This window comes from Pleurodeles waltl, chromosome 7 (genome assembly GCF_031143425.1).
Source record: "Pleurodeles waltl isolate 20211129_DDA chromosome 7, aPleWal1.hap1.20221129, whole genome shotgun sequence".
Taxonomy (NCBI): Eukaryota; Metazoa; Chordata; class Amphibia; order Caudata; family Salamandridae; genus Pleurodeles; species Pleurodeles waltl.
Window position 1 is genome coordinate 782,535,633 of NC_090446.1, and position 16,891 is coordinate 782,552,523.

General features: G+C 45.2%; 1 protein-coding gene across 3 annotated transcripts in view; it reads right to left on the minus strand.

Moving 5' to 3' along the window:
- Positions 1-16,891, minus strand: part of ANKHD1 (ankyrin repeat and KH domain containing 1) — an 896,896-nt gene that overhangs the window by 672,390 nt on the left and 207,615 nt on the right. For 2 of the 3 annotated variants that reach the window (XM_069199294.1, XM_069199296.1), the window contains exons 16-18: positions 14,324-14,469; positions 14,117-14,228; positions 6,157-6,302 (exon numbers count right to left, since the gene is read on the minus strand). In XM_069199294.1, coding sequence (XP_069055395.1) covers positions 6,157-6,302; positions 14,117-14,228; positions 14,324-14,469 — 404 coding nt within the window. The remainder of the gene's footprint in view (positions 1-6,156; positions 6,303-14,116; positions 14,229-14,323; positions 14,470-16,891) is intronic. The other variant, XM_069199295.1, reaches the window with a different exon arrangement.

Genomic DNA, 16,891 nt, shown 5'->3' on the forward strand with positions numbered 1-16,891 from the left:
CAGGCTCCCGGGGAGGCGGGTGGGCACATGTGAATCTACAGCGACTGATGCCACGAACAGATGTACACTGGGTAAGTGACATTTTCAGTTCGATGGCATCTGTCGCTGTAGATACGCATGTTTTGCATAGACTAGTAAGCAGTTATCTCCCCAAAGCGGTGGCTCAGCCTGTAGGAGTGGGAGTAGTCTGAAACAATGTTCTTAATACGGCTTGACCTACTGTGGCTTGTTGTGCGGATAACACGTCTACACAGTAGTGCTTGGTGAATGTGTGAGGCGTAGACCATGTGGCTGCCTTGCATATTTCTTGCATTGGGATGTTTCCTAGAAAGGCCATGGTAGCACCTTTCTTTCTGGTTGAGTGTGCTCTTGGTGTAATGGGCAGTTGTCGTTTAGCTTTAAGGTAGCAGATTTGGAGGCATTTAACTATCCATCTGGCTATACCTTGTTTTGATATTGGGTTTCCTGCATGAGGTTTTTGGAATGCAATAAATAGCTGTTTAGTTTTCCTGATGCTCTTTGTTCTGTCAATGTAATACATTAATGCTCTTTTGACATCTAAAGTATGTAGTGTCCTCTCAGCTACGGAATCTGGCTGTGGGAAGAACACTGGAAGTTCCACTGTTTGATTTAGATGGAACGGTGAAATAACTTTTGGTAGAAATTTAGGATTAGTCCTTAGGACGACCTTATTTTTGTGTAGTTGTATAAAAGGTTCTTGTATTGTAAACGCCTGAATCTCGCTTACTCTTCTTAGAGAGGTAATGGCGATGAGAAATGCAACCTTCCATGTTAGGAACTGTATTTCGCAGGAGTGCATGGGTTCAAAAGGTGGACCCATAAGTCTAGTTAAGACAACATTTAGGTTCCATGAAGGAACAGGTGGTGTTCTTGGTGGAATAATTCTTTTAAGGCCCTCCATGAATGCTTTAATGACTGGTATCCTATATAGGGAAGTTGAATAGGTAGGCTGCAGGTATGCAGATATTGCTGCAAGGTGTATTTTAATGGAAGAGAAAGCTAGGTTAGATTTTTGTAAGTGAAGCAAGTAACCCACTACATGTTTTGGGGTTGCGTGTAATGGTTGGATTTGATTAATATGGCAGTAGCAAACAAACCTCTTCCATTTACTGGCATAGCAGTGCCTGGTGGATGGCCTTCTGGCTTGCTTTATGACTTCCATACATTCTTGGGTAAGTTGTAAGTGTCCGAATTCTAGGATTTCAGGAGCCAGATTGCTAGATTCAGCGATGCTGGATCTGGGTGTCTGATCGTTTGGTTGTGTTGTGTTAACAGATCCGGCCTGTTGGGCAGTTTGATGTGGGGTACTACTGATAGGTCTAGTAGCGTTGTGTACCAGGGTTGCCTTGCCCAAGTTGGTGCTATTAATATGAGTTTGAGTTTGTTTTGACTGAGTTTGTTTACCAGATAAGGAAGGAGAGGGAGAGGAGGAAAAGCGTAGGCAAATATCCCTGACCAGTTGATCCATAGGGCATTGCCGTGGGACTGCCTGTGTGGGTATCTGGATGCGAAGTTTTGGCATTTTGCGTTCTCTTTTGTCGCAAACAAGTCTATTTGAGGTGTTCCCCAGAGCGTGAAGTAAGTGTTCAGAATTTGGGGGTGAATTTCCCATTCGTGGACCTGTTGATGATCTCGAGAGAGATTGTCTGCGAGTTGATTCTGAATTCCTGGGATAAATTGCGCTATTAGGCGAATTTGGTTGTGAATTGCCCAACGCCATATCTTTTGTGCCAGCAGGCTCAATTGCGTTGAGTGCATCCCCCCTTGTTTGTTTAGATAATACATTGTTGTCATGTTGTCTGTTTTGACGAGAATGTATTTGTGAACTATTATTGGTTGAAAAGCCTTTAGTGCTTGAAAAACTGCTAGCAGTTCTAGGTGATTTATATGCAGTTTTCTTTGATGTACGTTCCATTGTCCTTGTATGCTGTGTTGATCGAGGTGTGCTCCCCACCCTGTCATGGAAGCATCTGTTATTACGTATTGTGGCACTGGGTCTTGGAAAGGCCGCCCTTTGTTTAAATTTATATTGTTCCACCATATAAGCGAGAGGTAAGTTTGGCGGTCTATTAACACCAGATCTGTAAGGTGACCCTGTGCTTGTGACCACTGTGATGCTAGGCACTGTTGTCAGGGCCTCATGTGCAGTCTTGCGTTTGGGACAATGGCTATGCATGAAGACATCATGCCTAGGAGTTGTAATATCATCTTTGCTTGTATTTCTTGTGTTGGATACATGCGTTGTATGATGTTGTTGAAATTTTGAATTCTTTGTGGACTTGGAGTGGCTACTCCTATTGTTGTGTTTATTATGGCTCCTAGGTATTGTTGTACCTTGCGCGGCAGAATGTTGGATTTTGCGAAGTTGACTGTGAACCCTAGTTTGTAGAGGGTTTGTATGATTTGATTTGTGTGGTGTGAGCACGTTATTAACGAATGGGTCTTGATTAGCCAGTCGTCTAGATACGGGAATACAAGTATTTGCTGCCTTCTGATGTGTGCAGCGACTACTGCTAGACATTTGGTAAAGACTCTTGGTGCGGTTGTTAAACCGAAAGGCAGTACCTTGAATTGGTAGTGTATTCCTTTGAATACAAACCTTAGGTATTTCCTGTGCGATGGATGTATTGGTATATGGAAATACGCGTCTTTGAGGTCTAATGTTGTCATGTAGTCGTGTAGTTTCAGCAATGGTAACACTTCTTGTAGTGTGACCATGTGAAAGTGGTCTGATTTGATGTATGTGTTTAGTATTCTTAGGTCTAGGATTGGTCTTAGCGTTTTGTCCTTCTTTGGTATTAAGAAGTACAGTGAATAAACTCCTGTGTTTATTTGTGTGTTTGGTACTAACTCGATTGCGTTCTTTTGCAATAGTGCTTGAACGTCTATCTCCAGGAGCTCGGAATGATGTTTTGATAAATTTTGTGCTCTTGGTGGTATGTTTGGAGGGAATTGTAGAAATTCTATGCAATAACCATTTGGGATAATTGCTAGAACCCAAGTGTCTGTAGTGATTTCCTCCCATGCTTTGTAATAATGACCTATTCTTCCCCCCACTGGTGTTGTGTGGAGGGGGTGAGTGACATGAGTCACTGCTTAGTTGTAGGGGTTTTGGGGCTTTGAAATTTTCCCCTATTCCTAGGGAATTGCCCTCCTCTATATTGGCCCCGAAAGCCTCCCCTGTACTGTCCCTGGTAACTGGATGGTGTTGCCTGTGAGGTGCTGGCTTGTGTGGCCTGACCCCGAAACCCCCCTCTAAAGGGTGTTTTGCGTAAGGTGCTGTAATTTCCTCTGCTCTGCGAGGAGTAGAGTGCGCCCATGGCTTTAGCAGTGTCCGTGTCCTTTTTAAGTTTCTCAATCGCCGTGTCCACTTCTGGACCGAACAGTTCTTTTTCGTTGAATGGCATATTGAGAACTGCCTGCTGAATCTCTGGTTTAAACCCAGACGTTCGTAGCCATGCATGCCTTCTGATGGTCACAGATGTATTTATTGTTCTTGCAGCTGTGTCTGCTGCGTCCATGGAGGAGCGTATCTGGTTGTTTGAAATGTTCTGTCCTTCTTCAACCACTTGCTTTGCCCTCTTTTGTAGGTCTTTGGGTAGATGTTCAATGAGATGTTGCATCTCATCCCAATGGGCTCTGTCATAGCGCGCAAGAAGTGCCTGTGAGTTAGCGATGCGCCACTGGTTTGCAGCTTGTGCTGCGACTCTCTTTCCAGCTGCATCGAACTTGCGGCTTTCCTTATCTGGGGGTGGTGCGTCCCCAGATGTGTGGGAGTTGGCCCTTTTCCTAGCTGCTCCTACAACGACAGAATCTGGTGGCAGCTGTGAAGTTATGAAAATAGGGTCTGTAGGAGGCGCTTTATACTTTTTTTCCACCCTTGGTGTGATTGCCCTACTTTTGACCGGCTCCTTAAAGATGTCTTTTGCGTGCCGAAGCATACCAGGGAGCATAGGCAGGCTTTGGTAGGAGCTGTGGGTGGCAGAGAGGGTGTTGAATAGAAAGTCACCCTCGACTTGTTCTGAGTGGAGTGCTGCTCTAGCCACCACCTGAGAATATGCAGTACTGTCTTCTGGTGGTGATGGCTTTGTAGGGTATGCCTCCGGACTGTTATCTGACACAGGGGCGTCGTATAAGTCCCATGCGTCCTGATCCTGGTCACCTTGGCTCATGGTGGTGTGAGCCGGGGAATGTGATGGAGTTTGTGCTGGTGAGACGTGAATTATAGGTGGAGGAGAGGGTGGCGGAGTAACCCTTTTCACCATTTTTGTTTGTGGTGTTTGGTCAGTTTGAAATTCCAGTCTTCTCTTTCTCCTAATAGGGGGAAGGGTGCTTATCTTTCCTGTCCCCTGCTGTATAAAAATACGTTTCTGCGTATGGTCTACATCGGTGGATTGCAGGTCTTCCTCAAACCTATGCTTTCGCATTTGGGAGGTCATTGATTGCTCTTCGGTATAAGAGCCTGAAACTGGGTCGGTTGCAGGTTGTTTTGGCACCGAAACCCTGTCTGCATCTTTTTTCGGCTCCGAGGTGACTTTTTTCTTTTTCGGAGTCGAAACATCTCGGCGTCGATCTTCATCGGTGCCGCTGTCTCGGCGTCGAGCCATGTCTACACCGCTATCTCGGTGTCGATGTATGCCTCCAGCACTTTCTCGGTCCCGAGAAGGCTGCGTGCCGGTGTCTCGACCGGAGTCGGACGGTCTCGGCACTGATTGGGCCTTTTTCGGTGCAGACGGTCGGTCACCGAATTTATGGGTGGAGCCATGGCCTGGTGGCAGTGGCGTCCCCTGGGCCTTGACAATCTTCTTATGAGTGGTTTTCGACGTCTTACTCACTGTTCGTGGATTGTCGAATTCCTCGGAGTCCGATTCGTGTATCGAAAAGGTTTCTTCCTCTTCCTGTACCTCGAACTCTCGGTGGGCTGTCGGCGTGGACGCCATTTGAAGTCTTCTGGCTCGACGGTCTCGGAGTGTTTTTCGGGACCGGAACGCACAACAGGCCTCGCAAGTTTCTTCACTGTGCTCAGGTGACAGGCACAGGTTACAGACCAAGTGTTGGTCTGAATAGGGGTATTTTTTGTGGCATTTGGGACAGAAACGGAACGGGGTCCGTTCCATCGGCGTTCTTCTACACGCGGTCGGGCCGAGCAGGCCCCGACGGGGATCGAAAACTACCCCGAAGGGCTCCGGAGCTCTTCGATCTTCGATGCGGTGTTGATTCTAACTACGCCGATCCCGAACGCAACAATACCGACGAAAATCTTCAGAAATTTAGCTGTTTTTCCGTTCCGAAACTCGGAGCGACAGGAACACGTCCGAACCCGATGGCGGAAAAAAAACAATCGAAGATGGAGTCGACGCCCATGCGCAATGGAGACAAAAGGAGGAGTCACTCGGTCCCGTGACTCGAAAGACTTCTTCGAAGAAAAACAACTTGTAACACTCCGACCCAACACCAGATGGCGAGCTATGCAAAACATGCGTATCTACAGCGACAGATGCCATCGAACTGTTAGTTTTGTAAAAAAATTCTGTCCTGTTTCTATGGCCATGTTTGCTGGGTATTTAATGTAGTATGTATTGGCTGAATTATACACGTGATCAAGGCTGCTTGTCAGCCAAAACGCATTGTGTTAAATAAATAAATTCTACTTTTGATTTCCTGAGTGTTTAAATATATATTATATATATATATATATATATATATATATATATTATTCTTTTTTTACTCTACCTTAACGCTGGGTAGAGGGCAATCTTAGCAAAATAGATTTTTTAATGATGCTATTTTCTTGCACAGCACTTCTTTCCCCAATTTTGAAAAAAGTTTCTATATTTTATGGATAAAAAGTTATGAAGGTTTAAGAGTGACCTTACCCGTCAACATTTTTTAAGAAGGGCTTAGCACCAGGGTGAAAACCACGAGTCAAGAGCTTCATTGAATTAGAACAAAAGTGTTTAAATATCAGCTGGCGCTTACTAAAAACATGGATCTTTGTGTAAGGCTCACATGGACATACCCTCAAAGGAAAAGGTCACAAGACATGCATTTGCTAACATAAAAATAACACCTATGTTGAAATAGTTTACAGTACTATACGGCAATAAAATACAAATTATGAAGGTAAATATGTACCTCTTGACGTCCACCTGAACATGCAAGTGAAAGTGGAGTATCTTTTGTCCGCTCTGACTGAGCTTCTATATCGCCACCTTTATCTAAAAGGATTTCCACTACTCCAACATGTCCAGCAGTAGCAGCCAAAATAAGTGGTGTAAACCCTAATACAAAAGTTTGACAATTAGTAGCATGATCTCAAAACCCAGGTGTCAACAACGTAGCAATACTATGCAATTAATACAAGTTCTATATGTCAGAAAAGAAAATCAGTTCATGGCATGCTTCTTTTCAAACTAGAAAGCTAGGCATCAAAACATTTTCTGTATTCTCTTATGATAGTTTTAAATAAGGACATGTTTAAGTTGTTCTCTGGTACATGATGGTTTTTGCTAGCAATAGAAAACATGTAAAAGCACATCATCATTAAATAACACACACTCCAAAAAGTACATACATAACTCAGTCATCTAAACGTTAGTGTTAATGGTGAAGGCATATGTAATCTGATCGATAAGATCATTTTTATACGATTTGTCATTGCATATGTCACATCAAGGGAGGGGGAATAAGCATTTCATTGTGTGATACAGTGAATTCATAACCCTAGCACTTCTGGTAAATACATACATAAACCAAGAAAGTAATTTTCAGACAAAACTAATGCTTTCAATTACACATTCTTTCTGCGGTATTAAAAAAACAAAAAACTATGCAATTCTACATATACCTAGGCATTTCCCTTAATATAGTGATATTGTTGTAACAAATCATTTAGAGAACAAAGAGTTAACACTCTGGGACCGAAAGAACAAGTTACTTACCGCTGGTAATGCTCTTTCTGGTAGAGACTAACTAACCGCAGGTTCCTCACCTTTTGAATGTTCCCTAGGCGTCAGATCAGATACAATAACTTTTTTTTTTCCCCATTGTGTGCTGGTAGATGGTGTTGTGCAGCTCGTCACTGATTTCACTCCAGTTCAAGCCTATATAGCTTCCACTTCTGTGTACTGAGGTCAACTGCTTTTACAACTATCTGTGCACTCTGATGCAAAGCCCCAATAGGAAATTGGTTGCGTCCAGTATGCAGAATCCCTTACTGAAGAAAACTAACCTTTTCTCCTGATAGGGACATCTAACCACAAAATCCTCACCTTCTGAATAGACACAAAAGCAGTACCTATTTGGAGTCAGGTCTGTGAATGCACCCAAACCAGAAAGTCCTGGTAAGAGTGAGAAAGCAAAATGCCCTCTTGGTGAACTTGGATATCCAGACAGTAGTGCTTCATGAACTTATGGAGGGACACCCACGTAGCTCCCTGGCTAATCTCCATGACATGATCTGTGTGTGTCAATGCAGTCATAGCCGCTTTGGCCATGGTGGAATGAGCCTGCAGTCCTTCTGGAGGCTGCTTCTTGGTCAATGCATCGCAGATCTTAATGCAGAGCACAATCCAGTGGGAACAAGCTGATCATCCACACAGATGTCCTCTCTGGGACAATCTATGTAAAAACTCAGTGCTCTTTAGGGATCCAAACAATATAGTCTCTCTTCCTCAAAGGTGTGAGGCGGAGTAGGGTGATGGTTTGACAAATGTGGAATGAAGTCACAACTTTTGAATGGAAAGATGCTTGCATTAGCAGAACTAGGTTATTTTGGGAGACTGTAGTGTACGGTGGGTTGACACAGAGCTTAAAGCTCACTTTGGTTACGGCCAGGAGGAATAATGTCTCGAGGGTGGAAGCCGCAGAGAACAGTTGTAAAGCAGCTCAACGGGAGTGCACAAATGTTGCAAACCTATAAAAAATCCTATCACAACAGGTGATTTGAATAATGAGGGCCAGTCCAGAACCATAAAAAGGCAGAAAGAGACAAAAGGTACCCTTTAACGGTGCCAGGATCAAAGCACTGCCGGGCAAAGAACAAAAACAACAAAATGTCAGATAACTTTGCCTGGAGAGTCTTCACTGCTGCATGCCACACCATGCAACAAATCTGTCCCAATTACAGTTTTTTTTGCGAGACACCAGGCTGCTACGAGGACGTCAACCACCTCTGTACAAAGGTATAAGGTGTTCAGCTGTCACCACTCAATTTCCAAATATGAAGTTGAATATTTCAGAGGCCCCTGTACAGAACCCTGCCCTGTTGCTGCAACAGCAGATCCTTGTAGAGGGGCACCCTAATCAGGACTAATACTCATGCCAAGGAGCTCATGAGGCCATACTCTACATGCCCAATCCCAGGCTCAGCAGGAAAGCATACAGACATCTTGAGTTCCACTAGGTGGAAAGCATCGCCTAGTGAGAGACTCCATGGAAAGTACAATGCACCAAACTGCTGATATTGCGCATTCTTGGTGCTGGCGAAGAGACAGTACCAATGTTTGTCCACCCTTAATTCGAGAATCCTGCCAAGTGGTTCTCCACCAAGAAAATTCCTGGGTAGTCCAGCTATTTCCAGAGGTGCAGGGACACCTGGTGGTGTAGGAAGAAGGGTCTGTCGCTGACCAAATTGCAGTCCAGTAGCCACCACTGCAGATCTTTTGCAATCTGCTTAAAAATGTGGATGTGCTCAGAAAGGTGCCTTTGGTCTTGTGTCCACTGAGACTTCAGATGCACTGCAGATCTCGGCGAGTGCCACCTAGCATGCTTGAACAGCAGGATGCATAAGGCCATCAATCCCAGTGGCCTCAAAGTCAACTTCACTGAAATCAAAGACCGGTTGAAAGATCAGGATCAAAGCCTCACTATCTTGGGCTATTTTTTCCAGGGGGAAAGGCATGAAATACAACAGTGTCCAGAATGGCTACGATGAAGGAGAGTGCCTGAGAAGGAGTCTGGTGTAACTTTGGGACACTGATATTGAACTCAATTATGACAGAGGGTTCACCATATTCTGGATAGGTAAGTTGACTGTCTGGGGTGAGCCCACATTTAAAAGGCAGTTATGGAGGTAGGAGGAACCCCTAACCTTCAAATGTGTGCTGCTGATACAGCCATCACTTTTGTGAACGCTGTAGGGGCGCTTGTAAGACCAAATGGTAGCACCGAAAACAACCCTGTCCCACCATGGACTGCAGGCAGCACCGATGGGCCTGCAAGAGGTTTGTATGGAAATAGGAGTCCTGCAGATCCAACACCATCATCCAGTCTCCAGGGTCAACAACAGACAAGAGTTGGGCCAGGTTGAGCATTTGGGATTTCTCCTTCTAGATGAAGGTGTTCATAGATCACAGGTCCACCCTTGTTTGGCAAGAGAAGGTAACTGGAATTACTTCTGGCATAGGATCCTCACAATAGATCTTTTGGCTAAAAGGGCTTGAACTTCCTGCCGCAAGATGGACAGATGGTCCTCAATTAGTTGTTAACCAGCCAATGATTATTCGATCGTGACTTTAGGTGCCTGTGTTTCACTGAGAGCATGCTCAAGAGGTTTGGCAGGTGAGGCTCTGAAAGGGCCATGGTTGTTGGAGTGAAGGGGAGTAGACCGAAAGGACGTTGAAGTTGCCACAGGTGTAGGGATACCTCTGCCAAAAACACAGAAGGGCTGATTTGACTGGTGAGGTGAGGCAGACAGTCCAAGAGATGGTGCTGTGGCCCAGGGCTTGTACATAAGGGGCTACTGGTGCCAGCGGCTCTCCCGATGGAATTAGTATTATCTACGGTCACAATGAATTGAGAATTTAGCCATGTCACAACTGTACTTTAACCCTTGGATTAGGGCAGACTGGAGTTTTTCAGTGCAGGTGGGAGGTCTTCAGCCACTGTAGGAAGCTGGCCCTTTATGTGGTATGTGAATATCATGTACAGGGTCCAGGGATTTTCCAATAAGTGGACATGGCTCGCTATGCAACCCCAAAGTGCTCTATTGAGGGGTAGTGCAAGACATCCACAAATACACACAATAAATAATAAATAAGACACAACTCAAGGAGTACATCCACACAAACTTATAAAAATAGTAGGTACCTTTATATATGTTTATGCATCAGAACAAAATCGTTGAGGTAAGTACGTTTTCACATAGGAATTCTTCTCAATTTATAAAGTGGACGCTGCTATTGTTGAGTTCTGCAATGTTAGCCTATGGAAGAAAAAAACAAGTTCTGCAAACAGGTACAGTACAGTAGTGGGAAAGGACAAAGGTTACACCCACAGTACACCCTCAGCGGCATGGGGCGCTCAGGTGCAGAATGCAATCAAGCGTCGGGTGCCCAATGCATTCTTATGGAGATCCATCACAGTGAACAGACTGCAGGTTCTGGCCAGGAGGCCAGTCGGCTAAACCAACAGCAAGGCTCAAGCCTCATGATGCTTGGGTACAGGGAGGCACCTTTGGTCCTCTTCTCCACGGAGGAGGGCTGCATGCAGAGACTGCAGGCATCATTGGGGAGTCCAGAGGAGGTAGATGGACTCAGACTCTGGAGGGCTGGGGAACTTTGTTGGCACCAGCGGTCCAATTCAACTGTGGTCGGAGACGGCAGGTGCAGTGGGGACTTCAGGTGTCAGGTTTTGATGGTCTCAGAGTTCCTTCTTTTCGAGTTTGCTGAAGAACAGGTCCGCTGTTCAAGGGAGGTCTTTAGTCTTTTTCAAAGGCAGGCAGTCCTCCCAGGTTTCCGTAGTCAAAGCTGCAGGACAAGTTGTCTTTGGTGCAGATTATTGATGAGGGATGCAGACAAGCCAGCGGTGTTGGCACAAGGTCAGTTGCTTATTTTCTCCTCTTCTGCTGATGCGGCTCTGTGGTGTCCTTGGTCTTCTTAGGTCATCAGGATCTGCTTCTGGGGTGCCAGGTGCTCCCCTAAATACTGAATTCAGGGGTGTTAGGGATGCGCAGGGTAGTAACCAACGGGCTACTGCTCTTTGGGGTGACTACGCCCTCTCTATGACCACATCCAGTGGAAAGTGGGCATATCAATGTCCCAGAATTCCTAGGTATACCAACTCAAAGATGGCCACTTCTGAAAAATCGTGTCCCATTTGCAGTAGCCCACCTTAGGGGTCGTACTAGCCTGGAGGTGGCACGCCTACCTGACTAGCTAATTTTCCCACCTGTCCAGGTGGGAAATGGGCTCTCAACAGGGGTTAGGGGGTAGCTTCCTCTCCTGTGAAGGGAGCCAGATTTGCATTTGAAAGGTGGCAGCCCTTTGAAGTTAATCAGCAGGCAATCCTGTGGGAGGGGGTGTTAGACCCTCTTTCCGAACAAGCTTTTGTTCCTCACCTCCTGAGAGCAGAGGGCTTCCACCCAAGGGGATCCAGAATGGTGTCTCTTGTGGCAGGTTGGGAGAAATTGGTCACGGAGCACGGAGTCTGGTAGGGTTTCAGGGGTATCTCTAATGTGCCCTCTGGGTTCAAATTTTGGTAAAGCCAACACTGGCATCAGTATGGGTTCACCAATACCAGATGTTTGATACCAAACATCCCTATCTTCTGCGCAGCTATCATGTAACAGGGAAACTCGTATTGACCAGTTTCCAGCACATGCAATTAAAATGGCTTACCTGGTTACTTACGATGTAAGAGAATTGACCGACATAGCAGAGATATATTTGCTCATTCTGATATGCCCTCACATGTAAAATAATGCACCCTGCCTTAAGTCCGTAAGGCCTGTTAGAGGAATAACTTACTTATATTGCATGCAGTGTTTGGGGACATAGCACACAGGCTGTGTGCCCAGTCATGTTTTCACTTTTGTCTGCACCAAGACACGCAGCCTGCAATGGCAGTTTGTCGCATGCTTGGTGAGGGGTCTCTTAGGGTGGCACAATTCGTGCTGCAGTCCTTAGGGACCCCGTTTAATACTTCAGGCCCTAGGTACCCGAGGTACCATGTACTAGGGACTTACAGAGGGTGGTAAAGGATTTGCCAACTGGAAAAACTACTGTGCAGTTTTGGTAAAGAGTCCTGGCACCGGGGACCTGGTTAGCAGGTACCCAGTGCACCTTCAGTCTAAATTATATCAGATACAAGGCAAAAATTTAGGGGGTAACCATGTCAAAGAGAGGAACCCTCCGACAGCCATCGAATCCCAAACAGCATAGGAATAGCAACGCAGCTGTCCACTAGCATTAACAGACCGGAGAGGGGGAGTTTGGGGGGGGGAAAACGGGTGAAAAAAAAAAAAATACTCTCTTCCAAAAAGCCTCCCACCGGATGGTGATGTACAATATCCAGAAAGGTATTTGGGGTATTCCAAATGGTAGACATCTGCACCACTAAGTTCTCAGGACAGGTGTGGTGAGACAAAAATGCAGGTTCAACCCGGAGCTGGTCAATGGCATCCTGCAATTTGAATATTTACTGGGGTGGGGTGGGGTGGCCAGTACAGTATTCGTGTGCGCCTTGTTAAAAGGTCGTAGAGGCTCAGTAGAAGTTGCCCCAGCTGAAGCACTTATTATAAGACATCGGTTTTGACCTCTAAGGTTGGGAGCTTGAAGTTGAGTTATTTGGCCGCCCTCTGCATGACCACTGCAAAGGAAGCATTCTCTTCAGGAGCAGGACCTGAAGGATTAAGGAGGCCAGAACCAAGACTGGCCTCTTGGAGATCATCATACCAATTCTCTTCTTGGTAAGTTTGGCCAGTTGCATCACCTGCAACTGCAATGTATAGGACCTTCTTGTGAAGGTGGGAAGTCAAGCTGTGGGGGTTGCAATTCAATGGAAACAGAGCACTGCCGAGGTCATAGCGGCACCAACTCTGAGTCAGACAGCACAACAAGCACCTCGTCGGACAAGGTCAAGGAAATCTGCATCAATGCTCCAGGGACTGGCAATGAGTCGGAAAAGGCACAAGAAGGCCAGTTGTGGAGTTAATGAGTCCAGCTGGCCCCAGGATGATCCCACCAGTGGTATTCCAGATGGAAGTCCTCTAAACTCTTTGGGGCCACAGGTGTGCCAGTGGGATTCAGAAGGGATCCGAAGAGCTGGAGCATGGCTTCAAAGAACTCTTGGATCTGCCTGGGTGTCGCAGACGGTCCAGCAAACTAGGGTCGTGTAGGGAAAAGTTGCATGATTGGCTCTAAAGATTACAAACTTCAGGAGCGAGATAGATTGGTATGGTGCGATCCTTGCTTCTTCTTGGGAGCACAAGTTAGGCTGGAAGGAAAGGGACCAAATGCTCTTTGATTTTTGTTTTTTTTCTTCAGTTACCTGAAGATTTAGAGTGCGACATGATTGACCTCGGCATCAACTACTGCAACTTTGGAACGCGACAGAGACCTACCTTTTGACTTGGAATGATCTTAACAATGCGTCCTATGGTGCTCAGAGATAGAGATTTGCCTTGCAGTCCCATATGCCCTTCGGGTTCGACCAACAACTACTAGAGGCCTTCGAGTCATGACCTGACCAGAGGCAAACCTGATGAGGATCTGTAACTGACATATGCTTGAGTGTCATTACAGGGTTTAAAACCTGGCGTCTTGGGAGGTGACATTTCCGTTGCACACTGCAAAATATTGAGGTAAAGATGGTCTCAAAGAGACAAAATGTAGCTCCGGATCCACATCTGGTGGCACAGAAAGAAAGCAACTAATATCAGCATGCTGGAGTTGGGTGCATACAGGCTCCACATCTGATTGCTGAAGCGGAATGGCACAGTACAGAGCCAGAAGACCTGCCTACCCCTGTGCAAAGGTACTGCTGAAAAAAGTTCCCAGATCCAGTTGGCGGCCTCTGGAATATTCAACTTTCCAGATCCAGTCGGCAGCCTTTGGAATATTCAAAAGGTGAGGGATCTGCGATTAGAAACCTCAATCAGAATTGTCAATATTATGCCGGCATGGGAAAAAAGCAAATAAAAAGCAATAATTAAAGTCTGACTGACAGCTGCACAACAGTAAGCGTTTCCAGTGTTTGGATAAAACATATATGCAATAGTCTTCAAAAGAAACTGATAGCAAGGCAAAGCATTATCTCTATTTGCTATTATTTTAGAGTTTTTTTAATTTTTAAAAAAGTAACAGTAAAGGCTTACCTTTTTTGTCCCTATGCTCAATATTAGCACCACGAGCAATTAATACAGATACCAATTCTTCATGGCCACCTGCACACGCCAGGGTCAAAGCAGTGTCATGATTGCTTTCAGTCTAGACAATTTAAAAACATGCAGCATTCAGTATTTTTAGCAAGCTAGAAACATTCAAAGAATGAGTAGTGGATCATAGACTGGTAAATTACTTACGTGTGCTTCTATATCAACAGTAGGATAGGCGGGAGGCACAGATTGATTTGTCACACTGCTTGCAGCTTGAGAACCAAGATCAGGAATAGGGGACGTTGCAGAGTGTGGGGAATGACTTGATATGTTGGGCACTCTGTTATTTACTGCTGAAAAACAAAATATTTATTCAACTGTTATTCCTTTCAAATGTTACCTGCAGTGAACAGAAGCTGGTCAAAAAGACTCCCGATGGTTAATAATGTCTATCTGCAATGGGTACTTTGAAAAAGTATTACTCATCTACTTTTAGTTTAGAATTTTGAAAATGTAACCAAATCCAAAACCTTTGACCATTACTGAAATCTGTAAGATTCCATGCAACTAATCATCCATCTACAGACTTCAGCGCACTGAATTAACAATCCACCCCTGAGGCCCTGGCTTTAATCTGTGCTTTTCATAATAAATATTTAAGGACTACTGTTTTTGAGGTATCTTTTCATAATAAGCAGATCACACCAATGGCATCTGATACAACTTTTCCCAATGAACAATCAGGCCTAAACCTTGTTCATTGGCTTGTCACCATAACCAATGCAGACCTACAGTACTGAGCATAAGTTGTCATAGAAACAAACTTTTATTTTTATTTATAAATTTTGATTAAGTGCAATCAGTCAAACAAACATGCATTACATTGTAATGATGCAGCTTGTATATAACGTAGATTAAGATATTATACAGTCGATATTGATCTCCACATCGCGCTATAACAACACTTTCTGAAGGAGCATCCAGTCACTGCTTCCCTTCCTACTGGAAGATAGGTTATCTATAAATGCAAGCAGCCGTCTGGGCATGAGTGATAAATGGGTCTTTGTGCGAGTGCGATGTCTAGCTGGAGCTGATTATAATGAAAAAATAGTTGCATGTCGTGAGTATATTGCCAGCAAGTTGTTTCCTGACGGTGAGCATTAAAGGTCGGATGAGCCTACCAAATAGATTTGTTTGTTGTGTGAGTATGGTCAGATAGTGTACAGGGGTCAGTGTCTTCCAGACAGTTAGTTATTTGAGTTTCTAAGTACATCTGCTAGGTGCCCCAAATATTTCACGGTCTTGAGTTCATGGGAAGGAGCTAGGCGTAGGCAATTAACTGGTCCCTACAGTATATAAGGTCTCGCAATAATTCTTTAAATCTGGGCGCTCGTCCCCTGCCCCATCTACACGCTATTCTTCTCTTGGATAAGAGGAGGTCCAGAGCCACATAGTTCCGGCTCTCACTCTCAATACCTACAGTATGTCCTAATGGCGCCATGAGTGACATCAGCCAGAAGCTCTGGCCAGTAACAACTTCCTACCAGTATGCCCGAATCGGTGCACAATCCCATGCCAAATGGAGAAAATCATCTCTCTCCACTCCACATCTCTTGCATTTACAGTCAGGACATAGACTGAATCTATGCAATCTGGCAGGCGTATAGTAAATGTGATGCAAAAATTGTAAATGTATAATCCTTAATCTACTGCGTGAGGTTATACACTCAGTATGTTGGCAGCAATAAGACCATTGCACGTCTGTCAGGGTTAGGCCAAGCTCTGAATCCAAGTAAGTCCTCGCATTCACCCCACACTTCAATAATTCAGATTGTGCAGAGTGATAGAGAGCCAACACTAGATGTTGAGGAGCGAATAAAGCGTTTGGAGGGTTGGCGGTTACCTTTGAAAATCAGGAGTAGTTGTTCTGACGTCATGTTGTATTCTATTATATATAAACATATCCAGAGGGGTTGACAGTCTTGGGAAAAAAAATATTCTCTGTCCACAAATTGTCACCCAGGATACAACTCTGAAGGAAAATGGCTCTGTGTTGCAGTTACACCCGCCCTCCCAACGCCCCCACCCAGGCCCCTCAACCAGATTTCTTTCACTAAAAATGTACCATTGTTTCACAATTGGCACACCCCTGGCACACAGTCCCTTGTAAAAGGTACCAGTGGCACCAAAGACCCTGTGAACAGGGAAGGTCCCTAAGGGCTGCAGCATGTGTTGTGCCACCCTAAGGGACCCCTCATCTAACACATGCACACTGCCATTGCGGATTGTGTGTGTTGGTGGGGAGAAAAGGGCAAGTCGACATGGCATCCCCTTCATGATGCCATGCACACAAAATACTGCCTGTGGCATTGGTAAGTCACCCCTCTAGCAGGCCTTAAAGCCCTAAGACAGGGTGCACTATACCACAGGTGAGGGCATAGCTACATGAGCAATATGTCCCTACAGTGTAAGTCTATTCTTAAGCATTGTAAGTACAGTGTGGCCATATTAAGTATATGGTCTGGTAGTTTGTGAAAACGAACTCCACAGCTCCATAATGGCTACACTGAATACTACGAAGTTTGGTATCAAACGTCTCAGAATAATAAAACCACACTGATGCCAGTGCTGGATTTATTACAAAATACACACAGAGGGCATGTTAGAGATGCCCCCTGTGTTTTAACCCAATCCTTTGGTGCAGGGCTGACTGGTCGGTGCCAGCCTGCCACTGAGAGACGAGTTTCTGACCTCCTGCGCTGAGAGCCTTTGTGC